General features: G+C 39.2%; 4 protein-coding genes across 7 annotated transcripts; 3 read left to right on the top strand and 1 right to left on the bottom strand.

Annotated features, from left to right (window-relative positions):
• The first annotated feature begins 37 nt into the window (after window positions 1–37).
• On the top strand, window positions 38–6,718 carry zgc:172271 (uncharacterized protein LOC100000381 homolog). The gene is made up of 17 exons (XM_027007830.2): window positions 38–381; window positions 839–1,002; window positions 1,151–1,250; window positions 1,458–1,637; window positions 1,958–2,120; window positions 2,298–2,362; window positions 2,542–2,699; window positions 2,776–2,962; window positions 3,132–3,280; window positions 3,485–3,575; window positions 3,683–3,733; window positions 3,962–4,147; window positions 4,293–4,440; window positions 4,554–4,636; window positions 5,038–5,222; window positions 5,560–5,746; window positions 5,958–6,718. Exons 1-17 carry the CDS (start codon window positions 153–155, stop codon window positions 5,999–6,001), a joined length of 2,370 nt encoding a protein of 789 aa, XP_026863631.2. The 5' UTR covers window positions 38–152; the 3' UTR covers window positions 6,002–6,718.
• sirt4 (sirtuin 4) lies at window positions 6,018–9,830 on the top strand. Of its 2 annotated transcripts, none has more exons than XM_027007837.2 (4): window positions 6,018–6,379; window positions 7,864–8,351; window positions 8,585–8,858; window positions 9,332–9,830. In XM_027007837.2, exons 1-4 carry the CDS (start codon window positions 6,356–6,358, stop codon window positions 9,482–9,484), a joined length of 939 nt encoding a protein of 312 aa, XP_026863638.2. In that variant the 5' UTR covers window positions 6,018–6,355; the 3' UTR covers window positions 9,485–9,830. The 2 variants fall into 2 exon arrangements, with proteins under 2 accessions (XP_026863638.2, XP_026863637.2); XM_027007836.2 differs by having other exon boundaries at window positions 8,564–8,858.
• A 372-nt stretch (window positions 9,831–10,202) lies between these two features.
• On the bottom strand, window positions 10,203–11,334 carry c3h1orf74 (chromosome 3 C1orf74 homolog). The gene has a single exon (XM_027007838.2). It carries the CDS (start codon window positions 11,029–11,031, stop codon window positions 10,240–10,242), a length of 792 nt encoding a protein of 263 aa, XP_026863639.2. The 5' UTR covers window positions 11,032–11,334; the 3' UTR covers window positions 10,203–10,239.
• A 234-nt stretch (window positions 11,335–11,568) lies between these two features.
• Window positions 11,569–17,028, top strand: LOC113575972 (protein RFT1 homolog). Of its 3 annotated transcripts, XM_027007831.2 has the most exons (14): window positions 11,569–11,826; window positions 11,906–11,991; window positions 12,077–12,196; window positions 12,328–12,517; window positions 12,629–12,730; window positions 12,824–12,958; window positions 13,395–13,473; window positions 13,551–13,601; window positions 13,723–13,853; window positions 13,940–14,084; window positions 14,236–14,341; window positions 14,560–14,809; window positions 16,247–16,379; window positions 16,845–17,028. In XM_027007831.2, the coding sequence occupies exons 1-14, from the start codon at window positions 11,764–11,766 to the stop codon at window positions 16,931–16,933; spliced, it is 1,680 nt and encodes a 559-aa protein (XP_026863632.2). In that variant the 5' UTR covers window positions 11,569–11,763; the 3' UTR covers window positions 16,934–17,028. The 3 variants fall into 3 exon arrangements, with proteins under 3 accessions (XP_026863632.2, XP_026863634.2, XP_026863635.1); XM_027007833.2 differs by lacking the exons at window positions 16,247–16,379; window positions 16,845–17,028 and adding an exon at window positions 14,968–15,543; XM_027007834.2 differs by lacking the exons at window positions 11,569–11,826; window positions 11,906–11,991; window positions 12,077–12,196; ... (7 more) ...; window positions 14,236–14,341; window positions 14,560–14,809 and adding an exon at window positions 15,137–16,171.
• Window positions 17,029–17,082: the final 54 nt, after the last annotated feature.

Raw genomic sequence — 17,082 nt, 5'->3', positions numbered from 1 at the left:
CGTAATTGTTTTTCCGTATGTTTAAGTTCGGACATAATTAGCATGGTAATGAACCTTCGCGTAATAATTATCGGCCACCAGGCGCAAAGCTTTCTGTGAAAAGTTTGGGAAAACTGCCGGCAATATGGGAGATCCACCGTAATTTTTTCCATATGCGTTCGAGCCCGAGAATACCAAAACACTATTGGCCAATAACAACTACGGATTGTCCGACCAGACCGAATCCAGACAGCCCCTCTGCAGACCTAACGCTCGCGCTAAGCTGCGCAACGGCATACGTCTGCGCGAGCCTTGAGCAGGGTAAAAGTCTTTTCCATCGGGTGTTCATCATGAAGGGCGAGTTTGGAATTGTCTTCCTGCTTCTGTCCTCTGCCGCTTTTGGTAGGTACGAGGTTCTGACTAGAATGCAACTTGTACAATGTTTGTACACTTGTTTAATTATTTCTTATATTATTTTATCAATAGTTATTTCTGAAAACAGTAGCTCGGACTATTCAGTAAACAGTATAGGTCATTCTGCTCTGTTTAACCTGACACCGATATGAAAAACGTGCTTGCAATTTATTCTAGTTTTATTCTACGAAGTTGATAAAAAAAATAAATGGTGAATTCCGTTTGGGTTTAAATTGATCTATATTATGGGTCTTGTGTGTATAACCTTGTTTTAGATTTGATATATTAAACCAAATAATTGTCTTTAGGATGTGGTAGTAAATTCCAATGCTGACCCATAAAGAAAAGTTGTAGGGTTTTTTAACCCATCACTGCTCCTAACCAGCATTGAGGACACTGCCAGTTGGTATTATAGAGCTGTTGGACATGTGGTTCTATTATGCAGCTAAGAAGATGCGCTGGTGCACAGTATCCGAGCCAGAACAAAGGAAGTGTGCAGACTTAGCTAAAGCACTAGTGGCTTCCTTACCTCCAGCTGTAGTCACAGCCTTCGCCCGACTGTCCTGTGTGAGGGCCTACAGCACAACTGACTGTATCAATAAGATACGGGTGGGTTACTAGTCTGCATGCAAGGAACGTGATTAATTCTCGAGAGATATTTGTGCTACAGTAAAAACAGCTCAGCGTACAAATACACATAAACCCTGTGTAGGCTCAGTGTGCCTGACTGGCCCTTAAATGCCTCCTGTCCCCTCAGGGTAATAAAGCTGACCTGGTGACTCTGGATGCCGGAGAGGTCTACTCTGCAGTAAAGCAATTTGGTCTCACAGCAGTGGCCAAGGAGATCTACAGTGATGGTAGAAACTTATTATGGGCTGTATACCACACCATTTATGCATAATTGCAAGTAGTGATAAAGCAGATTCTCTGTTTGTTTCATTGTTGTTGCACATAAGCATAATTGAATGCCATTAGGTTTGTTGAATTTTATGTATATAAAAGTGTTTCCTAAGATGCTTTCAATTTGTTTAAATGCTATGCAACATTCACCTATTTTTCCTCAGGTGGTTGTATCCTGGCAGTGGCTGTGGTGAGGAATAGCAGTCCATTAGACATCCGCTCTCTGAAGGGATCGAGGAGTTGTCACAGTGGGTCTCGCTGGACTGCTGGCTGGAATCTGCCTGTAGGGCACCTCCTGTCTCGAAACTACCTGCCCTGGGAAGAGGAACAGCCCCTCAGTCAGGGTGATTAAATTTACCTACTATATAGTAAAGATGGACACTGAGAATCAGCTTAAAGGGAATTTCCACCAAATACACATTTAACTAGTAAAAATACTTTGCATTAAGGTTCTTATTGTAAGCTATACCCACTTCCTGTGTGTAGTTGAGAGGAATGATTTTTGTAAAATGTCATATGAGTTGTATGTGGTTCTGTTTTACCCACAAGTTAAGGACTGTGTCATGAATTGCATTAATGCATTATAAGCATTTGTGTAATATGCTGTATTTATTGCAAATCCCAGGCATAACGGAGTATTCCATCTGTCTCTGTTCCCTGCCAGCCGTTAGTGCCTTTTTTAGTGCCAGCTGTGTGCCTGGAGCAGCTGCTATGGCACTCAGCCTGTGTTCCCAGTGCCAGGGTCAAAGATCATATGTCCCACAGAAGAACTTCCATTGTGAGACTTCTCACAGTGAACCATTCTATCACAACCATGGGGCGCTCAGGTTTAAAACCTCTCACATATATACACACATACACACACTCTTGCTTGTACAAACATAAAAGCCCTTACCACAATTTAAGTAAAATAAATACATATACACAGACACAAACACACAAACTGTGTGCTAGCATTGCAAGTCTGCCTACTCTGGTTAGCTCTTTATCCTGTTTTCTCTAAGGTGCTTGCAGTCTGGAGCAGGAGATGTGGCCTTTGTGGATCATACAGCTCTGGACAGTATAGCTGGTAACACATCATGTATTTTAATGTCCAGCTTAGGTTGCCTTGTTCTGGCTTCAGCCTTCTGACAGAAGTTTTACTGTGTGACTTGGAATACTTTTTGAGACCAACAGATTCACCATTCAAATGCTCCCTCTGTCATCCTTTCTGCCACTCCCTCTCTCTTTCTCCATCACCCTCTACAGCAAGCGAGAATAAAGAGTACAAGTTACTATGCACAGATGGTACATGGGCTCCACTCAGCCATTTCAGGAAGTGCAATCTTGGGCGTGGTCCTGGCGGGGGTGTGGTCACACGAATGAACCACCGCAAGATTGCCCGCAAATTTCTGATAGCTGCTCAGGTAAGATCTGTGATCCATATGTGTTCCCATCACTGAAAAGGTTTGTTTTGAAATTGTTTTCATATCTGTTTATTAGATGGCGTTTGGCTGGCATGGGAGAGAGCGTCAACGTTTCCAGCTTTTTAATTCATCAGTTTATGGAGTGAGTGACTTGCTGTTCAGCGATGTGACTGACAAACTGTCAGTCCTGCATGATGATGTGGACATCAGTCGACTTCTCGGACTAGACTATGTGTCTTTGCTCAAAGGCCTCAGACATGAAGGTACCATCTATCCCAGCCATTATAGTCTGAATATGAATGTTATGAATTTGAATTATTTACTTATATATATATATATATATATATATATATATATATATATATATATATATATATATATATATATATATATATATATATATATATATAATGTGTGTGTGTGTGTGTATAGGTAGTTCTCTGGAGGACAGTGTGGTGAGGTGGTGCTGTATAAGTCATGCTGAACAGAAGAAATGTGAGCAGTGGGCTCTCAGCATAAAGTCTGACCCTCTCGTATGTGTCAGAGCCTCCTCCATGAGGGACTGCATTGAGAAGCTCAAGGTGCAGTATGATGGAATAACACTTACTTGCTTCGTATGTACAAGATGCCAAATTGTTTGGAGACTTTTGAGACAGACATGCTGTCTCACACTTTGAACACAGAACACCACAGCTCCCTGTTGTGTTGCATCCTCTGTGGTACAGCCTGCACTGTGAAAAAGGTTAAGCACACAGTCCATTCACAGGCTTCTTTTCTGTCTACAGAGGGATGAAGTGGATGCTGTCTCCCTGGATGCTACACACTCTTTCATTGCTGGGAAATGTGGTCTTGTCCCTGTAGTGACTGAGTATTATGGTAAATCTCATTTCTCGCATGGGTGGTTTGTTTTCTGTGTGTCCTCTTTTTTTATGATGTCTGCAGCTTTTGCTGTTGTTGTTTTTCCACATTCTTCTGTCCATAAGGGATGAGGTGTGAATTTACTGATGGAGAAAATGGCCATTTTGAGACTAAAGGTAAAGATTTGCCCATTTACTAATTAGAAGATTCATATACAAAATCTATACTATATCAAATGTATATCATAATGACAAACATGCTATTTATTTTCTTTAAAAAAAAGCCTTTAATTTAAAAATCACCTATGCACTATCATATTTAATTACATTTGTTTAATTTCTAAGCTTTAATCAAGGCTGTAATGTGATAACTGGCTTTAGCAGAAAAAAATATTTTTGTCCCAGTACACTTGCCATCAGTATATGGTGTGGCAGTGGTACGTCGCACCAGTAGAAATATATATTTGGGGAATATGGGTGGTCGACGCTCCTGCCACGGTCATATGTACAGCCCTGCAGGATGGGTACTGCCTGTGAAACAAACACTGAGCACAGAACACAACAACAGTGCCACCTGTGAACCAAACAAAGGTACTATAGCTCCTCCTAAAACAACATTAAAAATATTGCAAGAATGTTTAACCCCTCTTCACTATGTGCATATGAAAACATTTAAAAGTAATTAATAGTAGATACTTGAGTGTTTTGATTGCCTGTGGTTGTTCTGTGATCTTAGTTTATTCTGAAGTATTTTGGAAGGGCTGTTTGCCAGGAGCTCAGGGCAGCCTGTGCAAGGTGTGTATAGGTGGAACAGAGGAGGCTGCCACCAAACGCTGCTCTGACAACCACAATGAGCGCTACTATGGAAACCTTGGAGCACTGCGGTGAGAGAACGCCACTGTTTGCCAGTTTTCTCAAGACAATGGCACATGCATCATTGCCATTACACCAGAGCATATGGCTACAAAGCTGCGACAATGCTGCCTCCCTCTTTTAGGTGTCTGGTTGGAGACCCCAGTGGCAAAAGCTTTGGAGATGTAGCATTTATGGAACACCACAATTTAGAGAGTAACGTTGAATGTAAGATGTGTTACAAGTTTAAACACTGATATGCGTTAGTTGTAGTTTGATACCGTTTAATTGCTTTTGCTGATCCTGTTTCTTGTTCTTCTCATTTGAAGTAGATGGGGGAGGTATTGGGGTTGTGGTAGAACCCTTGATATAATGTGTTTACCTGAATACTGCATTAGTTACCAAACAGTTGTGTTGATCACTTTATAGAGGTATTCAGTGAATGTGTGGTAATTAATCCAAACCGGGTCTCTCATTTCCTTAAAACATGTAAATTAAAACACATGGGGCCAGGTGTGGTCACATGAATAGATTAAAACTGTATTATTTTATAGTAGTTTTGAACCACATTTTAGAGCTTGTTGAAATCAACACCCAATTTACGTCACTATCATTCTATTGGTGGTCAGATCTAAATAGCAGTGGCTGGGCTAATGGCTGGCTTGCCAGGGATTTTGAGCTGCTGTGTGGGGATGGAAGGCGGGCTCCACTGACGGAGTGGAAGAGCTGTAACCTGGGAGCTGTACCACCCAACACTGTTATGACCAGACCTGTACTTACTGCTCGCATCTATGATTTCCTCATGAAGTCACAGGTCTCCACATTACATCAAATGTTTTATAAAACAAATCTCATGCACTTTCTATAATGTGAAAATTATTGTGAATTATTTTATGTAGTGTAATTATTATTATGACATGAAAATATTATCATTATATGTTAAAATAGTTCTTTTTGGGTTTACTAAAACTAAACATTTCTCAGCCAAACTATGTTTTTCAGGAATGCAAAACATCTTGATTAAGTTTTTAATACTTCCCATGTAATTATAATGCATCTCACACAAAATATCAGTAAGTGTGACAAAAACCTTACAAAAACATCAAACATTCATGAGCGTTGAGTACTATGTCCTGGTTCCCTGTCCCCAGGAGACCATTGCAGCAGGCTTGGACTCTGAATTCAAGCTATTTGAGTCTCAGCATTACGGTGAAAGTGACCTGCTGTTCAAAGATGCAACACAGTGTCTGGTCCACACCAGCCATTTGGATTACCACACTATACTGGGAGAAGAGTTTTATTCAGAGGCAGAAAGCATCTTTAACTGCACGCATTCTGGTGAGATTGAAAACACATACACTGCTTGATGATAGTCAATTCTTCATGTCATGACAACCTTTGGAGTTCTCTGGCATAACAATCTCCTATAACAGCATGTTAAAATGTTAAAACATTCTGAAGTAGCAGCATTAATTAATAAAGTTCAAAAGGTTTGAGTGTATTTGTAATGAGCTGCAATTAGTGAAATTTAATGTATTCTTTTTGACAGATATCCTGAAGTTTTGCAACCAAGATGTGTGCAGCATTTTCTGAGTCTGAAAATGACATGACATCGGTTTATTTTTTCCTATGTTAAATAATTTCCAATGCACAATGAATTCCTAATCTTCTGATTTATTGGTGCAATCCATTTGACTAAAGTTTCCTTACTGAGTGCTCTAAACATCTAGGAATGAATGCTGACTAGTACAGCAGTTAAAAACAAATACATAAGTGACATTTTGTAAGTTATCAGTTACAACCCATGAAAAATGAATTCGCCAACAAATTAGGAAGCCACGGGACTTCAGTTCCCATCATGCACCTTAAATTTCTGAGGGGAAGTGTTTGCCGATAACCTACACGAGAAACCTTACATTGGCAATGTGAGGTCTGTAGTCCTTGAGTATGTGGGAAAAATTCTCAATATCGGTAAGTTGTTTATTTCCGTATTGTTAAAGGGCTTGAAAACAAGCTTGCCAGATCGGAACGGTGTCACTTTTAAAAGTGTTTGAACTGTGGAAATGTCATAGCTACTACTATATGTCAAGAAGCCTTCACTTGGAATAACGAATAATAATTTTGTTCTTATGTAATGTAAGGTTTGCAGAATATACAGACTTTGTCAATTCTGTCTTCTGAAGCGGAGAGAGCTCCAGAAGTCTATTAATAATATTCTGTTACGCGAATTAGTGATCCAGTCGGAGCCTTCCTTAAGATATTGATCGACACGGTGAAATAATTTAACACAATAAAGTGATAAACATGTCACTTGCAAATGGATTTTATTTAATATGCGACTCAGTCTGAAGGTAAAATTAACGTGACACAAAAGGGAGTCTCTTTTTTGATGTGAGCTAAACTGCCTATTTATTCGTTTGTGGTTACGGTTAATCTTAAATTACGTAATTTAAATTACATAATGAAATTAACTGAAATTTTAAAAATGCGCGTATTCTGTAGTTCGCCTACTGTTGCCTGTGTTATCCCCTTCGCCCGTAGGCCTCGAAGGGTCCTGCACAGCGCAGACCAATACACAATGCCTATTCAGTTCATGCAGTCACGTTATACGCGAATATAACCTATTTTATTTTTTAAAAATTAGGCAAAATGCGTAATCGGAAAGTAATATTTAATAAACACAATTTTGAAACTAATCTGGCCCGTATAAGCATTGGCTAGTAACTATACGTGCTCAAAACCTTCTTGGATATGCGAAAACGACTTAATCTTTTTCTTTTCTTTTTAAATTTTTAACACCATTCATAGCTTTACATGCTAAGCACTTTGTAGCTCAAGGACAGTGTTGAGCGTGTCTAAAAGGTGCTAGCTTGAAACCAGAAGGGGTGTTGGGTCAGAATAAAGTTACTTCTATGAGGTTCCTTTAAGTTCTTTATTAAATTGTTACATTAATTGATGCTGATGTGTGTCGTTTCTAAAATCAGAAAAATATTAATTTGTCTACACAGCTGCATAATACTGTATCTAATGTACAACCCTAACCAATGTTAAATAATTATTATTATCTACAGTAAATTGAAACAGAACTCAATATTTAAAACCATGACACTGAAAAAAAGTTAAACTGACTTAATTCAGAGATGAAGTCTGAAATGGGGGAATATATTTTTAGGTAAAAATAGGATACCTGGTTTCAGTCTGCAACCTTTCAGCAAGACTCATAATAAGTGCAAGTGAATTGAATTAGTATGATATATGGAGGCGAGATTGGCCAATACAGGTTGCATAGGGCTGGGTTACTTATGTCATTGTAATCAGATGTCATCTGATTATGTACTGAAAAATTTCCAGCAAAAATGAGATTGGCTTCTAGGCTACCTCACGCCTAGTGAAAGCGGTGTTCTTTCAGATAGAACATAACACCTTAAGTTATGTCTCACCCACTTTGCTCCTAGATGCTGCTGTCACAACGATCCCTGCCTTCATTTGTGGCAGTGGGAAGACGAATTGCCTCTTCAGTGCATGCTGGTGCACTGGATTTTGTTCCATTCAGCAGCTCAGTTGACAGTCTCTCCTTAGAACAGCTCCAGATGTTTGTATCACAAGCCTCACATCTTTTTGTAATAACTGGAGCAGGACTGTCGACAGAGTCTGGAATCCCTGATTATCGCTCAGAGGGAGTGGGCCTGTATGCACGGACAAATCAGAGGCCCCTGCAACATGCCGAGTTTGTGCATAGCACTAAGGCTCGGCAGCGCTACTGGGCTCGTAACTATGTGGGCTGGCCAAAGTTCTCGTCACACCTGCCCAATTCAGCTCACTATGCCTTAAGGAACTGGGAAAAGAGCGGCAAAATTCACTGGCTTGTCACTCAGAATGTAGATGCTTTACATTCAAAGGCAGGACAGCAGAGCTTGACTGAGCTGCATGGCTGTTCCCACAGGTACAGTAGGTCAAGAGGTATTTAAAAAACTCAAAAGGTCATACAGCTTTATTTTATTTTTGACTTGACCATTCTATACTTGACAGTAAAAGTTAATGTGAGGAGATACCAAGTTTTGTCACCTTTATGAACAAACAGTAGGCAAGACCCTAAATGACAGTAAACTACCTTACACATAAAGTAATCTAAATGTATTGTGTGGGATCTTTCAGGGTGATTTGCCTGGGTTGCAGGAAGCTGACTGCACGGGAGGAGCTCCAGAAGCGCTTTGCTGCTCTAAACCCCTACTGGCAGGCGAGCGCAGGGACAGTGGCGCCTGATGGGGACGTTCTCCTGGAGGACGAGCAGGTGCTGAACTTCAGGGTGCCTGTATGTCAGGCCTGTGGTGGCATCCTCAAGCCTGATGTGACATTTTTCGGAGACACAGTCGATCGCACGGTTGTGCAGTTTGTGCAAGATAGGCTTGCTGAGTCTGATGCTGTACTTGTGGCTGGATCCTCACTGCAGGTGATTACCCATACTGCTCAAACATGTTTCTAAAGAAACCATGTGTTAACCATAAAGATGGTACAAAAATTACATCTATAAGCACCCTCTGTGGACTAATTGTTCTTTAGTTCAGAATATTCTCAAAACCTTCTGTCAAGAGGTTTAAGTTGTTTTTGAGCAGTGCTATAAGATTGTGGACTCGGTGACCCTTAATAACTTAAGACATTGTATAAACACATGCCTTTATATAATTGAATCACATTTCTGTCATTTTGACAAATGGATATGGTTAACTTGATTGACAAGCAGGTTAAATATACATTTTTACAATAACAAATTCTCCAAAGGCACTTACTAACAGCAGCCATGAGTTTTTAACATTATTTTGAAAGGATGCAATTTTTTGTTTAATATATTAAAGTTTTCAAAATGCATATTCTTTATATGTGAAACATGCAATGATTTGTCTAAATATTAGCTGTTTTGTGCAGGTTTTTTCTGGATACCGTTTCCTGTTAGCAGCCAATGAGAGACGAATCCCAGTGGCCATCCTGAACATCGGCCCCACAAGGGCTGACCACCTTGCTGAAATTAAAGTGAGCGCTCGCTGTGGAGAAGTGCTTCCAACCCTCATTCCCACTTGAGACAAAAAGAGATGGAAGGCATTTTTAGCATAGTTTTGCACTTGTTTTGGACCTTGTGTCACTCACAAAACCCTCTCAAGACGGCTGCTCCTCATAACAGTTGGTATTCTGCCTCAAAAAGCAATGAGCAGAAAACACTATAAAGCCTTTAGGATATTTGATCCATCTGTATGAGGGTGATTTTTTTTGATAATGAACTTTTACTTGACCCAGCTTGTTTTATTTGGTGACAACTGGACAGAATTCATGATGGGGAATGTGAAAATGACTTAAGACTTGCAACTTACTTGCCTTTACTTGCAACTCAGTGTAACAAAGGTAATAAAAAAGGTAGTGTTGTTAAGACCTCCACTGTAGTCATGGGACTTCATTTTGTATTATGTAATTGACTTTTGCATTATTCTTAAATTAATTTCAGGTCTGACATTAACACACTTATTGTTGTTATTATTATTATTATTGTTGTTGTTATAATCATCATCATCATCATCATCATTATAAAAATGCCCAAATGTTAATTCATTTTAAGCATATATTTGGGAATATGGGGTATTATTTGTAGTGCATTATGTTAGTACTATGTTTATATCTTGAAAAATATTTTAAATAAATGTTGGTTATTATGGGTGCCCATTTGGCTGCTCCAATTCTGTTAGGTCACCCTTGGAATGAAATTCTTTTTTAAAGTGGTTCAAAATTTTATGGAACTAGGATATTTATGACTTATTTTGAACACATTCACAAATATGTGGTATTCATAATGTTACACATGGTAGAACAACAGTTTCTTTTGAAAAGCTGAGCTCACTGAACACTGCTTGTTTGCTAAATCTGTCTCTCAATAGCCCAGTCCATTGTTCTATAAATGTATGCATTTCAGCCGACAATACTTCAGGAAAACTGAAAGAGTAAAGACAACTGCAATGCCTCCGATCCCCTATTTGCAAGCAAACCCAAGCCTTATTCACCACCAGTGGTGTCATACTCAGACAGTTCTCCAAACTCTGGGCTTGATCAAACCAATAAGAAGCAGGATAGCCTAAAAGGATCCCAAAAAGTGTACACAGATTCCAGTTACCATACAGCTCCTCTCCCAGCACAATGACTGATGAACATTCATTCTCTTTGTCCATGAAGAACTCTAAAATGTCCTTGAGCATATTTTCATTGCTGCTCCCCATAACCGTTATGCATGGCTGTTCCCTCCATGGACACACATCAACACTGATGAGATTCCTGCTTTGGAGTTCTTCCAGGTGTGACTTCATGAATTTAGAGTTCACGACAAAAGTACTCCCACTGATGGAGATTATCTGCAGTTCTGTAGTCAGCAATCCAATCCCGAACAAGGAGGTTACATACTGGTGCAATTGTTCTGCAGATGCTGAATTACTGTCATACAAAAGAGCTGGTTTAAGGCCCAGGTCCACAGCTATGATCTGGATAGCTAAATCAAGACATGATGATTTTGGAAGTCGCTTCTTCTTACTCCCACGGCAAAGAAATTTATGGGCAGTTGAGATAAAGATGTCTGCTGAAACCACCATCGTTCCCACTTTTCAAGCTCAGACACAAATAAAACACGAGGCAATATCGGAATATAGACCGATTTACGTTCTATCGTTAGCTATCTTAGCTAGTTTAGGTTAGTTACGCTAGCTAACTAACGCGACATTGTTGAATATAACCAACTCAGGCATGCCACGAGGACGTTATGAAAAAATAATAATCAGCTAGCTAAATGTGTACTTCATTACCTCTAAATTACTCAAATTAAGAACATAGATATAAATCGTCACAGCCTTTTATTGCCAACCTAGCTAGCGTAGCTATGTCGTGCACACGTTCTAGTTTCAAAAATATGGAAAGGTTTTTGAGACGAAACATCAAAATAAAGCTCCCATATGTCATGTAAAATTCAGCCAATCCGCACACCAAATATAGACATCGGTTAACACAATATGCCAAAGAATTAATACAGAGTTTGTGATTGTAATATATATTTAAACACTATTCTAATGCTTATGTCGTATGTGTGCTTTTATTATGAAATAACGTCATGATCGTCGTTTTCAATAAAGAAACGTATCTTTTGACAGCATGACAACTAGCGGCTAGCTAGCTAGCGTTATTATGAGCATTTTCTATAGTTTTAGTCAATTGTTGGTAGTGTAGCGGTAACTACGTGTAGTTTTGGTTTGTGCGATGACAGGTAAACAAATATAACAGTAAGTTCATCTTCGTCGTGGTGGTTATGCTGCTTTGAATCGGTTTTTAACATGGGCTCTGAGGACGTACTCAAGAATGCAACAACTCTTGCATCTTATAGTGTCTTGCTTCAGGTAGGCCTAATGTCCTGATTTATTTCTAAATAACTTTAGATATGCCTTCACATCCCTAACTTTTTCATATTTTGTTTAGGTGATGTTCCGCGTGCTAACCTTCTTCATGAATGCTTTCACCTTACGCTTCGTGTCCAAAGAATTAATTGGCGTGGTAAACGTCAGGTGTGTTGATAGTATCCTAGTAGCCCCACATACTTTGTTCTTATTATAAATGTATAGTGAACTCATTGCAGTGCTTGTGTTATAGGTTGATGCTACTCTACTCCACTTTAGTTTTTCTGTCTAGAGAAGCGTTTAGGAGGGCATGTCTAAGTGAAGACACAGTGGGACGTACCTGGAGACAGGTTATCAACCTGCTATGGCTTACGTAGGTAGATTCTTCCTAAGTGTAAGAACATGATCATACTATTTGATCATAGAATGCATGTGTGGACTGAGTGTATTATCAATTGTATGTGTCAGATTTTCTGACACCCTCTCAATCATTTTGGTTTTCAGGTTGCCACTAGGCTGTCTTTGGGGATTTGTTCTTGTATGTGTGTGGTGGTGGGTCCTTCAGGCACCAGATTCTCAGATTGTTCCACATTATGTGCCTGCTGTGGTGATCTTCTGCCTAGCTGCACTTACAGAGTTGCTGGCTGAGCCTCTCTGGGTCCTTGCACAAGCACACATGCTCATCCGCTTAAAGGCAAGCAAGACTTTTCTTGAATATTTTATGTTGTATGTGAAATAATGATAAGGAACATCCAAATAAAAAGTGGATCTAATAACAGTACAGATTCTACCATGTTTTTAACAGGTGGTTTCTGAAAGCCTCGCAATGATTGCTAAGTGTCTTGTCACAGTAACACTGGTAGTCTCTGTTCCTCAATGGGGCCTATATATATTCTCTGCTGCACAGGTGAGGTTTCCGTGTGCATTCTTATGAGTCTGGTTGTTTTCTTTGTTGTGTTGGTATCTTTCATACCTGTGTCTGGGTGTGTGTGTTTTATAGTGTGTATATGCAGGGTTCTTGGTTCTCTGTTACATTGCCTACTTCCTGCATTTCCTTGGATCTGAGGAGGCAAAGAGGAAGTCCTTCCCTCTAGAACAGATGTCAGAGCTGCTACCCTCCAGAGTGAAAGGACAGGTGCCAAGTATTTCCTGTCAGTCTTTAAAATGGACATCATTTTATGTCTCTGTTTATTTTACTTAATTTCTTATTGTCTCAGTGAGAAAAGACTATTTCACAAAGTGAATTGCTACTCCAAAAAGCTTTAAACAACAGTACTAGCATATTAATTTAAGTGTGCTCTAAATTGGTTAAAGTTAGAATTGAAAAACGAACTTTTCTTAGATGGAAGTAGTCCTTGAATCAATAATTTAAACACTGTTTAGTATAAAAGAATTATACCCAGCTTTGGGACTTGGCTGACCGCTTACACATTGATGCAAAATTCTGATTCATGAACCTTTAGGTTACAGTACAATAGTCAAGACATAGTAACTAAGATAACTGTTGATGTAAGTTTTTTGTAAAAGGTGCGTACGTGTGCGTGCGTGTGTGTGTGTGTGTGTGTGTGTAGCCTGTAATAAACTTGAAGCTTGCCACACTGACTTGGAGTTTCTTCAAGCAGTCCCTCCTCAAACAGATACTGACAGAAGGTAACACATACAGACATTAATTATCCTACATGTGTAGGAAATGTAAAGGTATGTTGAGAGACAAATTGATTTTGCAGGTGAGCGCTACGTAATGACCTTTCTGAATGTTCTCAACTTTGGAGACCAGGGTGAGTGCCTTAATCAGGATACGAATACAAGTGCATAAATGAAAATAAATAATGCACAAACATAACTTTCTGTGCCTTTTAGGCTAGGGCCACTTTCTACATCTTTTTGTTTTCTCTGTAGGGGTGTATGATGTAGTGAACAATCTTGGCTCGATGGTGCCTCGCTTTCTGTTTCTGCCTATCGAGGAGAGTTTCTATGTTTTCTTTGCCAAAGTTTTAAAGCGAGGACAGGACATAAGGCATCAGAAACAAGTCAGTGTATCCAATACCATGTCCCCATAGTCTGTGCTGTCAGCTGTGAACTTGGATGACATTGGTGTATGTTAACTGGTCCACAGGAGGAAGTTTTCATAGCAGCAAATGTACTGGAATGTTTGCTGAAGCTGGTTCTTCTGATAGGTCTGATTATCACTGTATTTGGTTACTCCTACTCTTATCTGGCTCTTGATATATATGGCGGGGAACTTTTGAGCAGCGGGACAGGTATAACCTGCACACATTAATTAACTTTCTTTAAAAATGTGTTTTAGAATTTAAACAATACCTACAAATTCATACCATAGATAGTTAGATATGTATATAGAATTTGGCATTTAATGTTGATGTATGATATTGGATTGTGTGTGTGTTGCAGGGCCTACTCTTTTAAGGTGGTACAGTTTTTATGTACTACTTTTAGCTGTGAATGGCATAACAGAGTGTTTTGTTTTTGCTGCCATGAGCAAGGAGGAGGTGGACAGGTAACTATATGCCAAATTCCAAATGCTGAAAGTGTAAATCTAGGCATAAGTGTATACACTCATTCACACTTATTTTAATAAACTTTCTATAACTAAAAATTAAAGGGTTTTGGGTGCATAACATTTAAGCGTTGCTCTGCATATATTAAACATTTAGCAAAAGTTATTATGCTTTATTTTTGGAATGTTTTCATAAAAAAACATTTGTTCATTTGCAGGTATAACCTGGTGATGCTGGCATTGTCTGCATCCTTTCTCCTGATTTCTTATTGGCTTACTTGCCTGTTTGGGAGTGTGGGCTTCATCCTGGCAAACTGCTGTAACATGGCACTAAGAAGCTTACATAGTTTTGTGTACATACACCGGTACTTCCACCACAGTGACCACAACCCTTTGTCTGGGCTCTGCCCACATTTGGCTCTCATGATCACCCTCACAATAAGCTCCATCCTCACAGCCTTTTCAGAGGTAAAGCTATCTGTCTATCTATCTGTCTGAGAGAGAGAGAGTGAGAGAGAGAGTGAGAGAGAGAGTGAGAGAGAGAGTGAGAGAGAGAGAGAATTTACCACTCTGAGTATCTTGTGTAAAATCAATGCTTCTAAAAAAAACTTCTATGTGTATTTCAGTACCTATGCTTTGACAGTGGCTGGTTTCTAAGGCTGGCTCATGTCGCCGTGGGAGCTGTTTGTTTACTAAGTGTGATCATTGTAGTGCTCCTTACAGAAACAAGACTTGTCCAGTTCATCAGAACTCAGCTTCTACCCAAATACAGCAAGAAACAGACGTAAACTTGTCATCATTTGACATTTGAATTAAGTAGTACCTATTAATTTGGTTTTCAGGTATGGACCACATATTGCGTTGTTTGTTTAAAAAAAAAAATTAAATAATTAAAAAAATTTATTTTTAAGTGCTGTGTAGGTACTCCACAAACCTTTCTCTGAAAACTTTAAGTTGGACCAAAGAGTGGTATGCATTTATTACAGTTAATGAAATCAGTGGCTTTCTGACAGTGAGAGTGGCTACATTTGATAAACTTTCATACTTCAATGTAGGTAATGATTATTTTACTTAATAAAGGTGCTGGATACCGCATACAGTAAATTGTATTGGGAACAGGGAGTAAAGATAAGGGATGTTATGGGAGAGTAAGGATATGTTATGGGAGAAAGTACAAAAACAATAAAACAGTTTCCATCAAAGTGTTTTGATCTGTTTTTAATAACATTGTATCATGTTCAAGCTTCTACACTGTTAGATGTACCTACAGACTAGTGACGGTGAGGAGAGACCGGTAAGGAACGTGTAATATAGAGGCTGAGAGAATAACCTTTGTCTAGATCATCTGACTTTTTCTATTGACTACATATTTAAGAAACTATAAGTGCTAAAACTAACTACCATACACTGTCATTTAAATGGAATGAAGGAGGGAGTTCTCACAGTGATGTAAAAACAAGACCAAACAAGTTAAAAACATACCATTCACAAAACACAGCAAAAAGATATTTTGGCATGAATGAGAAATATTTCACATGCAGTAATGAAGACATTAGTTTGTCATTGCAAAGTTGCAGGATCCAGCTAAAACAAGGAGAAACACCCAGTTATTATCTTATACATCACTGTGAGAACAGGGAATGGAGAATGTGGGAGGAGTAACTGACTCATGCTCTGGCTAACAAAATTACAGTCCCCTAGGGTGTATGTGTGTGTACTCTGCAAAGGAAGGGCGTGTGTATAAGTAGGAAAGAACAAAAAGTTTAACTAAAGCTGCAAGCCGTCAGTGAAGTTTTGGTTTTAACCACCTAAACTCTAAAGATGTCTCAGGTATGTGAAAGCTACTCATTAGAACTCCCAACACAATTATCAGCAGGAGAGGAATGGTTATCTTTCCTTGTCTAGCATCAGGAGGAGGGAGAGGATGAGAAGGTCAAGAGACCAGAGATGAGGGAGGAAGACCTGATTCAAGCAAGGGATAAACTGGCATCTGGGACACAGGTGAAGAGTAAGACCTTTGAGGTGATGGAGGAATGCGGTGAGTATGAGCAGTGACCTCATGACTACAGCAGCTCAGGCTCTAAAAAGTGTGTGTATGTATGTGTGTGTCCATCTACAGTGCTGCTCAGGAAGTGGATATGGCCCCATTTGTTTGGGCAGGTTTGAAAAGTGTGTGCCTCAGCTGGGCTTCCTTGTGTTTCCAGTCCATATAAAGTAGCACAGTGCCTCTAGGCTGGGACACACAGGCATGCAATCTCTCTCATACACTAGACAGTGTCTCTAGCCTGGCCATTCATCTGTATCAGTGTAAAAGTATTGATTATTGTCACAGAATTGTTAACTCTGTCAAGCTGTTAGAGAGGAAGATGTAACATTTAGTATGTTTTATTAATATTTGTGTGTATATTACCCAAATTAAACTTGTTTTCCAACCAAATAAAATATGTAACATAAGTGTCAAGACTGTTAGCTATTAAATTGTCAGTGTGTGTTCTGCCAACAGAACGTATTGGCAAAGTGGCTCCATCTGTGTTCAGTAATGTTCGCTCAGGAGCAGAGACTGTCTTCAACAAACCCAGCAGAAGAAAATAAAACACAGAAAGAAACTAAATTTCAAGTTACAAACTTATATAATTTGTCTCAATATACTAAAACAAGTTTCAAATAAAAAAAATAATTCAAAAAGTTGTTATTGTGGGCTTTGAGTCATTATAGATGAATGAGGTACATTTTCTTGACTT

The sequence above is a fragment of the Electrophorus electricus genome, chromosome 3 (genome assembly GCF_013358815.1).
Source record: "Electrophorus electricus isolate fEleEle1 chromosome 3, fEleEle1.pri, whole genome shotgun sequence".
In the NCBI taxonomy this organism is placed as follows: Eukaryota; Metazoa; Chordata; class Actinopteri; order Gymnotiformes; family Gymnotidae; genus Electrophorus; species Electrophorus electricus.
Note: the sequence above shows the minus strand (reverse complement) of the source record. Positions and strands in the feature narration are given on the sequence as shown.